This window comes from Uloborus diversus, chromosome 9 (assembly GCF_026930045.1).
Source record: "Uloborus diversus isolate 005 chromosome 9, Udiv.v.3.1, whole genome shotgun sequence".
In the NCBI taxonomy this organism is placed as follows: Eukaryota; Metazoa; Arthropoda; class Arachnida; order Araneae; family Uloboridae; genus Uloborus; species Uloborus diversus.
Genome location: NC_072739.1, coordinates 95,091,864 through 95,104,293, shown reverse-complemented (window position 1 = coordinate 95,104,293; position 12,430 = coordinate 95,091,864). Strand labels below are relative to the sequence as shown.

The window sequence follows — 12,430 nt, the reverse complement described above, 5'->3', positions numbered from 1 at the left end:
ACGCGGTGAATTCAATTCTATATATATATATATATATATATCTTTAAACTTTCTTGGATCATCTTGAATTTTATCTGTTTTTCCACCCTCTCCACTTTTTTACTGATTAAGAAAATGAATTACTCCACTCCTGATAGATTGCAGTCAAATTTTTTTTCACTGTCGACCAAATCGAAAAACACCAAAAAAAAAAAAAAAAAAATAACAGAAAATATCAAAATATGTTTTTCCTTACCTCTTACATCTTCAGTATGTTTTGTGATCAAAGCTGTAAAAATACCCATTAATATTCCGATTGCTAAACCTCCTAGACTAACACAGATGAAAGCAGCGATACCGACTGCTACCTGTGGGGTTACATTTAAACAGTCAAAATATTATATTTATACCATGAGATTATATCATCATTTTACATTATGTCAAAAACTACCTACAGTAAACTCCCGATAATCGGCGGTCGGATTATCCGCAGATCTTTTCACATTTATTTTTTCAAATTGTCATTAAATGTCTTTTAAACTTATGATTGTGTTATTGTTTGTTTTTACCTTTCACATATATTTTTTACATTAAATATTAGTAGATACAATGTAGCAATGCTTTTAGCTACAATTTAAATGTATGTGTGAGTATTATTCATATCTTCTAGCTGTTGTATAGTCGTTTTTTACTTATTATTATTTACTTATTGTTCAGATTATCCGCGGTTTTCGCTTATCCACGGTTTCCGTGCCACCTAATGCCGCAGATAATCGGGAGATTACTGTACTTAATGCTAGAATTTAGATAATGCAATCCAAATTTTTGTTGAAAAGAGAGATAATTGTAACCAAGATTAAGTAATATACTGTTACAAATCCTGTAAATAGTAATTATTGTAGCAACGTAACCTGTAAATAGTTTCCCGTAATGAATATACAACCCCTTTTCATTCGGCTAAAGTATGCGACCCCCTATTTTCTTTTCTTTTCATTCATAAAATTTGATAACGGTCTACGCATTTTGCGAAGAGGTAAGAATGTTGTGGAAAATTCTTTTCGGTGTATATAAGCCGTTAGCGATGGATAAACAGTTTAGTTTCGATTGAGATTTTCGAATTGAGAGCATTTTTGCTCTGTTTATTGCGAGGCATTTCGCTGTGTTGTTTTCGTATTTGGAAGTAAATACGTGTGTAAACGTTGAGTTTACGGTGTTGTGTGATAATTGCTTAATTGCTGTTGAATAATTTAGCAGTTTACATAAAAAGTAGTCGAAAACTTTGTACTGCATAGTGAATAAAATTTGACAACGTATATAAAGTACAAATAGAAAATGAAAAAAGGTTAAAAAACCAGCAAACAGCTGTTTCGGCACTCTAAAATACAAATGCCATCATCAGTGCAAATAAAAACGAAGACAGGTTCAACCCGACTAAAACACAGTCGAGGCGAACATTGGAATGAGAGACGAGTTGTAAAAGATATGAGAGCAGTACCGGAAACGATGACGTCAGAGTTACGTCAGAACTACAGAGGACAGTTGCACTCAGGAGAAAAAAAAATTTTATTTCTGACGTCATCGTTTCCGGTACTGCTCTCATATCTTTTACAACTCGTCTCTCATTCCAATGTTCGCCTCGACTGTGTTTTAGTCGGGTTGAACCTGTCTTCGTTTTTATTTGCACTGATGATGGCATTTGTATTTTAGAGTGCCGAAACAGCTGTTTGCTGGTTTTTTAACCTTTTTTCATTTTGTATTTGTACTTTACATACGTTGTCAAATTTTATTCACAATTTAGCAGTTGTTGACGATTTTTCCTGTACATAGTGTAAATAAATTTCCTGTGCTTTTATCAAGAACTGTGTCTTCATTTCAAGAAAGTGGAAGTCGCACCGAATCCGTTACAATTTGGCGCCCAACGTGGGGCTACTTCAGGACTTTCTTGCAGTAAGTGTGACTTTGGACATTTTTTCATAAAGACTTTTTAAATTTGGACTTTAATTCTATGGTGATTACTCGCGCAATGGATGAACAATTAAAACAACTGCTTGATGCAATCAACTCTGTGAAGAGTGATATGGCGGCTAATCAAGAACAATTAAAAAATGATATGGCGGCTAATCAAGAACAATTAAAAAATGATATGGCGGCTAATCAAGAACAATTAAAAAGTGATATGGCGGCTAATCAAGAACAATGGAAAAGTGATTTAATGGTGCTGAAAAAGGATTTAGCTTCTAACCAAGAGGAAATTAAAAACGACTTTACTTCGGTAAAGACTGTGATGGAAAATAAATTTAATGAGATAGAGCATCGAGTTGATGCTTTTGATGAACAATTTGAAACAGTAGAAAACCGTATCGCAACAGTTGAGAATCATGTGGATGAGAAAATTAAAGACATGGAAAGGAGATTGGCGACCGCGGAAAGCAGCTCTGTACAGTTTTGCGCTCCCACATCTGTTGCTCGACCGTCCATTAAACTGGCCACATTTGATGGGAAAAGTTCGTGGCAGGTGTACAAAACCCAATTCATGATAGTGGCGGAAGCGAACGGATGGGACTCTGCTACCAAGGCCTGCCATCTTGCAGCATCCCTGAGAGGTGACGCAGCGGACATTCTTCAGACCCTTCCGGACAGCCAGCGCCTGGATTTCGCCACCCTCACATCTGCGTTGGAGCTTCGCTTCGGTGAGAAGTGCCGGAAAGATTTCAGCCGACTCCAGTTGAAGTCCCGTTTCCAGAAAACCGGGGAAACCCTGCAAGAGCTAGCGGCGGACGTCGAGAGACTGTCTCATCTTGCTTTTTGCGACTGTCCTGCGGATGTTCGAGACAACCTGGCACTCAACTACTACATCGACGGGGTTCGAGATCCGGAAATCCAAAAAGCTCTACGGATGGCGGATGTCAAAGACCTGAGTTCTGCTGTTGTGTATGCGATGAAGTTGGAGGCCGCCCAGCAAGCAACCCGCAAGGATCGCCATTCAATCCGCGGCGTGAAAACTGATGAGCCTGATCCGGTTTCGTCACGCTTTGCTGAACTGGAAAAGCAAATAAAAGAAATTGCAGGAATCCTCAAAAGGATCTCGGCTCCCAAGTACCAAAATGGACAATCACTTAAGTGCTGGAAATGTGGCGGCGAGGGTCACTTACGAAGAAATTGTGAAGCTCGCCAAGAAACCAGAGGGAAGAGCACCTCTCCCTCGCAGGTCCAGGAAAACTAAGCCATGGCAATCTCGCGGGGCGGAGGTTGCCAAATTGGAATGAGCCCCATCTTAAAGTTTTCCAGATTTCATCGACGAGTGGCGGCAGTAATGGACTGTTTGTTTACGCTTATGTAAACGGGTTTCCCTGCGAACTGATTATTGACACTGGAGCCAATGTTACAATCATTAGAACATATGTGGCTCGTCAATTTGGACTCAACATTCTATGGACGCCGCCCTGTGTTACCCTCCAAACTGTGACAGGTGACAAGATCGAGATTGAAGGTAAAGTAAACTTAGAAATTGTGTTTGGAAATGCCACTTACCATCATACGGCATTCGTTGCTGCTATCCCAGACCCCTTCATTCTCGGATTGGACTTTTTAAAGAAGTATGACTTCAACCTCGACTTCAAGACTAACGAGCTGCACTCGACGAGAGAAGACATAGCAGTCTTTCCCGCAGAAAGTGATGTAAAATCCGCTCATCAAATAATTGCCCAAACAGATTTGTCAATTCCCTCAAGGTCAGAATCATTAATACCCGGCTCCATTGAAGAAAGCAATAGTTTTCGTTTTGGACTCATTGAAGCCCCCAACTTAAGCAATAACCTAAAAGGAGTGCTGGTAGCATCTACGCTTGTGGACCTTTCTATGGATGTAATTCCTGTGAGAGTCGCCAACGTGAGTGAAAGGCCAAGGAATATCCGAAAAGGTGAAGTGTTGGCAACTTGTACTCCAGTAAACTGCATCATTAGAAGAATCAATTCCCCCGAGACTGTGTCTTCTGAGTCCTTGACATCGAATTAATTGGGAGTGCGCCATTATCGAAAGATCAAAGAACTGCTGCGGAACAATTGGTGGAGGACTTCAAGCATCTGTTTTCATCTACATCGGAGGATGTGGGCAGGACGAATTTAACGCAGCATAGGATCTGCACTGGAGAACACCTCCCTATTAAACAGCATCCAAGACGACTACCGTTCGCCAAGAAGGAAGAGGTTGAGACCCTCCTGAAAGAGATGAAGGAGAACGATGTAATCGAATCCTCATCCAGTCCTTGGGCGTCTCCCATCGTCTTGGTCCGAAAGAAAGATGGCTCCACCAGATTTTGTGTCGATTACCGACGGCTGAATGAAATCACCAAGAAAGACAGTTACCCTCTTCCACGGATAGACGACACCTTGGACACTCTTTCCGGACACAAGTGGTTTTCGACCCTGGACTTGAAGAGCGGCTACTGGCAGGTTGAGATACACCCTGATGACCGAGAGAAGACAGCGTTTACAACTGGACAAGGCTTATGGCAGTTTAAAGTGATGCCCTTCGGCCTCTGCAATGCACCAGCTACGTTCGAGCGTCTTATGGAGACAGTGTTAAGAGGATTTTCCTGCGAATCCTGTCTGGTCTACTTAGACGATATCATCATCGTGGGACGCAGTTTCGAAGAACATCTGGCAAATCTTAGGAAGGTGCTGCAGAGGCTTAAGGAAGCCAATCTGAAGTTAAGCCCGTCCAAATGTAATTTGTTCCGCCGGGAAGTGAACTACCTTGGTCATATCATCTCTTCTGAAGGTGTACAAACCGATCCAGAAAAGGTAGCTGCGGTCAAGAGTTGGAGTCGTCCCGAAAACATCCATCAGCTGCGAAGTTTCCTGGGGCTCTGCACGTACTACAGGAAGTTTGTAAAGGGTTTTTCCAACATTGCACGACCTTTGCATAAGCTGACGGAGAGCAAGCAAAAGTTTGAATGGTCCAAAGAATGCGAAGATGCATTTCTACGACTGAAAAAGGCTTTAACATCAACGCCTATCCTCGCCTATCCTCAGCCTGAAAAATCCTTCATCCTGGACACTGATGCGAGCAACGAGGGCATCGGAGCTGTTTTATCCCAAGAAATTGACATGTCATCGCTTACTGGAGCAAATGCTTATCAAAGTCGGAGCGAAATTACTGCGTCACCAGAAAGGAGTTACTGGCCATAGTGAAAGCTGTAGAACACTTCCATCATTACCTCTACGGCCGAAAATTTCTGCTTCGGACAGATCATGCCTCATTAACTTGGCTTCGAACTTCAAAAATCCGGAAGGCCAGATAGCCAGATGGATACAGCGGCTCCAGGAATATGACATGGAAATCAAGCATCGAAAAGGGTTATCTCACGGTAATGCTGACGCTTTATCAAGGAGACCCTGTCCTGAGAACTGCCACTATTGTTCCCGAATCGAGAAACAGTATGGAACGACTAGCCCTACCGCCTATCAGGTGACAGTGACTCCAATATCATCAGAACCTGATCCATGGAGTGACGACCAAGTTCGAAAAGATCAACTTGAAGACCCCGACATAAAACCAATTTTGGAGTTCATGGAAAGTGACAGTCGGCGACCTAGCTGGCAGGACGTTTCCATCTTCAGTCCTGGAACAAAAAGATACTGGGCTTTATGGAACTCGCTCCATTTACGGAACGGCGTGCTACACCGAAAATGGGAATCTGACGACGGCAAAACATCTAGGTGGCAGTTACTACTTCCCCGATCAAGGATTTCAGATGTTCTGAAAGAAATACATAGTAGTGCGACTGGAGGACATTTTGGTGTCTTGAAAACCCTCAATAAAGTTCGGGAGCGCTTCTTCTGGAGCAAGGCGAAGGATGACGTGGAGAAGTGGTGCCATTCTTGTGACGCCTGTGCTGCTCGTAAAGGACCGAAGAAAAGAAGCAGAGGGAAGCTACGTCTGTACAACGTTGGAGCTCCTTTCGAACGAATTGGGATCGACATCCTGGGTCCTCTACCAAGAACTGCTGATGGGAACAAATACATTCTTGTTTCCATCGACTATTTCACCAAATGGCCCGAAGCGTATCCCATTCCAGATCAAGAAGCTACCACCGTAGCAGAGACTCTAGTCCAACATTGGATCTCGAGATATGGAACACCTTTGCAGATTCATTCCGATCAAGGGAGGAATTTCATCTCTGCTGTGTTTAAGGGCCTATGTCAAATTTTCGGAATTGAGAAAACTAGGACAACACCACTACACCCACAATCGGATGGCATGGTGGAGAGATTTAACCGCACAATCCTGAATAATCTCTCGCTTGTGGTATCCAGAAATCAACAGGATTGGGACAAGAAGCTACCTTTGTTCCTGCTGGCCTACCGCAGTGCTGTCCACGAGACTACCGGATTTGCCCCATCTCAGATGCTCTTCGGACGAGAGCTTCGGCTACCTTGTGATCTCGTCTTCGGTCGTCCTCCGGATGCGCCTGCATCGCCTGAGGAGTACATCCAGGATCTCCAGGCCCGGTTGGAAGACGTTCATAACTTCGCACGAGAACGAATCAACATCGCGGCGGAGAAGATGAAGACCCGATACGACACAAGGTCTACTGGACATGAATTCAACGAAGGCGACAAGGTTTGGTTATGGAATCCCATCCGACGGAAAGGTCTGTCGCCCAAATTGCAGTCGCATTGGGATGGACCCTATAAAGTCCTTAACCGACTGAATGACGTCGTAGTGAGGATCCAAAAATCATCTAATGCAAAACCTAGGGTTGTACATTATGATCGGTTAGCCCCATACTATGGCCATAGTTCATGAGTATTACGTAAACAACCATGGTTGATAACATAAAAGTTGTAGATAATTTTTGCTTTTAATGTTTAGTAATATTTCTTGTTATTATTGTGTTTTCTGTATCTGTTAGTTATTAATTAATGTGTATATTTGTAAACTTGTGATAGAAGTTTGGCACCCTTTCTGGGGATTGTACTGCCCGGGACGTGCAGTCCTTAGGAAGGGGGCAATGTTACAAATCCTGTAAATAGTAATTATTGTAGCAACGTAACCTGTAAATAGCTTCCCGTAATGAATGTACAACCCCTTTTCATTCGGCTGAAGTATGCGACCCCCTATTTTCTTTTCTTTTCATTGATAAAATTTGATAACGGTCTACGCATTTCGCGAAGAGGTAAGAATGTTGTGGAAAATTCTTTTCGGTGTATATAAGCCGTTAGCGATGGATAAACAGTTTAGTTTCGATTGAGATTTTCGAACTGAGAGCATTTTTGCTCTGTTTATTGCGAGGCATTTCGCTGTGTTGTTTTCGTATTTGGAAGTAAATACGTGTGTAAACGTTGAGTTTACGGTGTTGTGTGATAATTGCTTAATTGCTGATGAATAATTTAGCAGTTGTTGACGATCTTTCCTGTACATAGTGTAAATAAATTTCCTGTGCTTTTATCAAGAACTGTGTCTTCATTTCAAGAAAGTGGAAGTCGCACCGAATCCGTTACAATACGATTAATTAAACGACGAAAGTTTTCCTTCATTAGTTTTAGAAGTATCAATAAAATAAGTCAATTTTTGTCCGGAATATGTAGTTAAAGTGACAATATTTATACAATGCAGGGTATATCCGAAAGTCCTTGACACATCTTAAAAATTCATAGAAAAGCAAAATTGTCGTATCAATATGCGGTTTGCGCGAAAAAACTTCACAGGTTCAAGAATTTTTTATCATAAAAAAAAGAAAAAGAAATCAAAATTATAGCTATAAGTAATCGCTGTGTCGTCACAGGAAGAATTTTTTCTTCTGACTGTGACGATACATCCGTCAATGTACTTGTAATTACTTATTTCTTTTTTCTTCTCCTTCTTTTACGATGCGATAAAAAAAGTCTTCAACTTGTGAAGTATTATGGCGCAAACCGCATATCGATACTACAATTTGCTGCTTTTCTATGAATTTTTAAAATGTGCCAAGGACGTATCAGACACCTTGTAATTCAAAATAGGAAATTACTTTTGAAAATGTATTTGTTATGCAAGGATGTGTGAGATCTTCAAAGCATAAAACATCCAAAAGACACCAATTCTGACTCAAGACTTCGAGACATACAAATAAAATGTTCAATTTTTCGGGAGTTTTTTTCCATTATGTCACTTTGCTCGAAATTAAACGTAGTGGAAATTAAAATTTTTCAATTCAACGTAGAGTATAAATTACAATAAAAAATAGAAACATTAAAAAAATATTTTTGAGCAGAAAGTATACTTCTCGGTTTTTCTATAAAGTTTCAAAATAATTTTTCATTATATTATGTCAAGAAAATAACTGAAATAATTTACGTACTTGTTCTGCAGTAATGTAGTCAGCTTTTGAAAAGCCTACCATCATCGTATAAAGCACAATGGTTACAGCATCTGAAAAATTACAATTCATTCATTGCTTCATCACAAAAGTCAATTAATCTATTTATGAAACAAAAGTAAGAGTAAAAAAGCATTTGTGAAATTAGAATACAGACTGAATAAAAGTTTATTAGAATTTAAACAAGCTTACAATTTGAAAACTGATGGTGGGTGCGATAGATGAAGGGATTTTTTGATCTCAACAGGAAGATGCAGAGAAATATTCTGTGTCCTTTTTTGGAAAAAAAACAACCTCGGATTGGAGTTACATACGATTATGTGCGAGGCCTAAAAATATAAGTAATTACACACGTGGGAAGAAGTTCGCAATTGATTCGAATCACAGTCCCTTGACGAACCTAAACAAAACGTTCGGTTGTAATGCTGGACTGATGATGTGAACATTATGTCTGCTAAAATGTCTTCATTTTAAAATTGTGTATCGAACAGGAAATTTATATGGAAATACCGACGGATTGAATAAACTGACAGAATAAGTGCAAATTCTTCGGTTTTTTAAAAATGCATTTTTAAAATTTTGTCAAATACAATAGCCGGACTTTGGGTTTCAACCAAAACAGCCACTTGTTTTAATGAATTTTTTCATAGTCTTATTTTTCTTTCTCTCTTTCTTTTTTGGTAAAATAAGGAAGTGAGGAGAAAACATGCAACATAGAATATTAAATACATAATATAAAAAGTTTTTTTCGGTTAAATTACCATTTAGTAAAGATTCTCCAAACACGAGAAAATATAGATTTTTATTAACACCAACTTCTTGAAAGATAGCAAGCACCTGAAAAAATAAATAAATACATAAATAAATTACAGCGCCATATTACACACATAGACACATATATAATATATATGTGTGAATATATAGACTACCACGCTCACAAAATAGCCGGAACGGAGTTCCAGTACTGCTTTTCAGGAAAATGTTTTTGGAGTATCCAATATATAATTACAAAAACTGGTAAATATTTTAACATCCTTTCAGTGGATTAAGGTTATGAATAAATAATGTCACGTCTAATCTATATACATAACGCTAATCTCTTGCTGACAACTATTTTTCCAGATTCATCTCCCTATTCCGACTTTTCTTTTAAGATGCCAAGTATTTTCGTATATTCTAGTCCCATAGATCTATCTCCCCATTTCGAGTCCTCTGTTTTGACCAGAACTGGTCCAGATCGTGTGACCTTATCCTTCAAGACTGCTTCGCCTACTTCTTCAACCAATAACAAGGCTTTAATCGGCTGTTCTAGTGTCAGACAGAGGTACGAATCGGCTGGTGAATACTCCCGTGGGCAGGTAAATGGCAGTAACTGCAAATTTTTCATTTTCATTTTTTTTTTTTCATATTTGTCATCTATTGTACGTTATCTTTATTGTACAAGCTCGCTTATTTGGTTTCTGCTGAAAAAAAAGCGCGAAAAAAAACGTCTAATTTGAACATTTTCCTATTGTTAGTATTGAATTTAGCACACATTTCTTCAAATGTCACGAAAAGTCATTTCTGCAGATACTGCCCTTTACCTGCACACGGCAGAATACGATCAAGAACTTCCGATTAGCTGATTTGATTAATGTTCGGATTTAAACGAAAAACGTTGTAATCGAAAGATGTTTCTGTAAACCATAAATTATTTACAAATTATCGTTTTTTTAAATATTATTTTTGTTTTGATTTGAGGACATAAAAGTTAACTTGTAAATTGCAATTCTCAGAACTAAAGAGCTGCTTTTCCTTCCTCTCCACGAAACCATAAGTTAGAGAACGAATGCGTCACAAAATACGCCAATCAAAGACCTCAAGAAATAAAATTTCACTTTCGATGTGCTTCTTACCTCATCTGACTACCACAACACTTATTCTTTTGTATCTTTTTTTTTTTTTTTGTTCGGCATGGCAGGGATAACACTTCAGTGATTCAATGTTTTTTTTAGAAGCATAGATTATCCATAAGCCGGATAATCCGACCGTTGATTGTCAATTTCAAAAAGTCAGATCTCCAATTAATATAAGGGGTGTTGAAATAAAAAGGTACCAAACGTAAAAAAAAAGTAACCATTAACATATTTGCATATGTCGCTATGGATAACGTAGCAAGACATCAAGGAATGGGATTGGAGTATCCATCGTGAATCGAAGCATGCGCGGTCGCTCACATGCGCAGGAGAGATCAGAGGCTCTTACAAAGAGTTTTTCTGTATTTCAAAGAAAAGCTGTGTTATTCAACACAAAATACTGTTACTATTTTTACGTTCATGGAATATTTTCTTGGCACTAAATTTAACAAATAGGTCATATCCAGTGTATACGATCCTCTTCATTCTTACTGAGATCGGTATAGATCTGGACTGCTTCATCAAGTACGCCATCAAAAAATTCTAGAGACATAAATCTTCTCGAATTTTTTTTAAAGAATTCCTGGGTGTAAGTAAGATAGAAGTTTTCTTTTTTTTCGCTTCAAACTTTTCATAGCTTTACTCTGCTCCTTATTTTGAGCATTTCTGCAATGAGCAGTATGCATCTAGAACTAACGGTTGCAAAAACAGAGGTCTTGCAGGGCTAAATGGGGGACACGCTATATACATGAGCTCAATAAAATATGCCACTTACTGCGACTGGATCCACTGCGGAGATGAGAGCACTAAATACAAGGCACTCCACCAGATGGAAATGTATATCACCTAGTGCTCCCACGTAAGTGAGGCCAAATAAAGCAATACCTTAAGACAAAAATAAGATAAAATCAAAATTAACAGCACTTCCTTGCAGGGTTGGCCGGATTGGACCCAATTGGGTTGGACCCAATGGGTTTTTTTGAAAAAACCCATTTAAAAAAACCCATTATTTAGCCCACTTTTGGGTTTTTTAAAATTTTCTGAGAACTGTTTTTTAAAAAATAATTAATTTAAATACTTTTACAATTTAAACTTCTTTTTTATTTCTTCTTCACAATAGGCAATGGACATAAAAAATGAATTTTGAACTTTAATAGTATTTCTTAACTCTTAAGGGCATTAAAAAATGCTTCAAAGATTTTACATAAATATATTTAACATTTTCCTTCAACTGGTCAATAAGGAACTCAAATTATCTTGACTACGTCCTGTCACGTCAGATTTTCTCAATATTTGCAGATTGTACAAAGGATACTACTTTAGCTAAAAGGCTCTCATGTGAATTATTTTCTGCAAACCAACACGTCACAAAACTCGAATAAACAAGGTATATTTTTTAGAAATTAACAGGTTTTACAAATGGTCGGACAGAAAACAGAATAGGATGTACAGTATTTTCATTATCTTACAAAAAAGTTTAATATTTCTTACTCTGTACACAGAAATAGAAAAACAGGCAACATAAAATTCAAAGAAATGTCTTGATTAAGCTGGAATTCAGTAAAAAGGGATTTAAACTACTTGAGGTTCTACAGTAGTTTTGCATAACAAAATGAAATACAATAAAGTAAAATACAAAAAAAAAAAAAAAATGTCGAAATTAAAAACGAACAACTAAACAATAGATTTTATCACTCAAGAAGTAACTTTGCCTTAACTGTTGGTAATCATGCAAACTAAAAAAAACCTGAAACTTCACCATTCTTGAATTTTGTCGTCTTTTATACCTTTCTTCAGAAAACACTGAATTTTCCAGCTTTTTTTTTATCAAGACAATTTTTGTGCTTTGTCCATATACTTATGCTACAATATGCTATGAGTACCCCACCTTTCCCCTAAAAAAAGACAAAAAAAACCCACATTTCTTTTAAGAAACCCAGCTTTAGTTGGGTTTTTTTTGGGTTTTATTTAAAAAAACCCAAAAAACCCTGGGTCCATGGGCTTTTTTAAAAAAACCCGGGTTTTTGCCAACCCTGCTTCCTTGCACTGAAAAGTTCTAGATTTTTTTTTTTAATTTTAAAATTAAAATTTTTGTTATCCACATATTTCGTTTTTTGTTTGAGTGCATGAATTCCATCCATACAAAGAAAAACTATTAAAATATGTGTTGACTAAAATTACTTTTTTGTACACT

The 12,430-nt window shown here is 38.1% G+C and overlaps 1 protein-coding gene across 2 annotated transcripts in view; it reads right to left on the bottom strand.

Moving 5' to 3' along the window:
• LOC129229923 (Na(+)/H(+) exchanger protein 7-like) overlaps nt 1-12,430 on the bottom strand; it is a 288,720-nt gene that overhangs the window by 66,147 nt on the left and 210,143 nt on the right. For both annotated transcript variants that reach the window (XM_054864302.1, XM_054864303.1), the window contains exons 10-13: nt 11,012-11,121; nt 9,103-9,178; nt 8,324-8,394; nt 236-347 (exon numbers count right to left, since the gene is read on the bottom strand). In XM_054864302.1, coding sequence (XP_054720277.1) covers nt 236-347; nt 8,324-8,394; nt 9,103-9,178; nt 11,012-11,121 — 369 coding nt within the window. The remainder of the gene's footprint in view (nt 1-235; nt 348-8,323; nt 8,395-9,102; nt 9,179-11,011; nt 11,122-12,430) is intronic.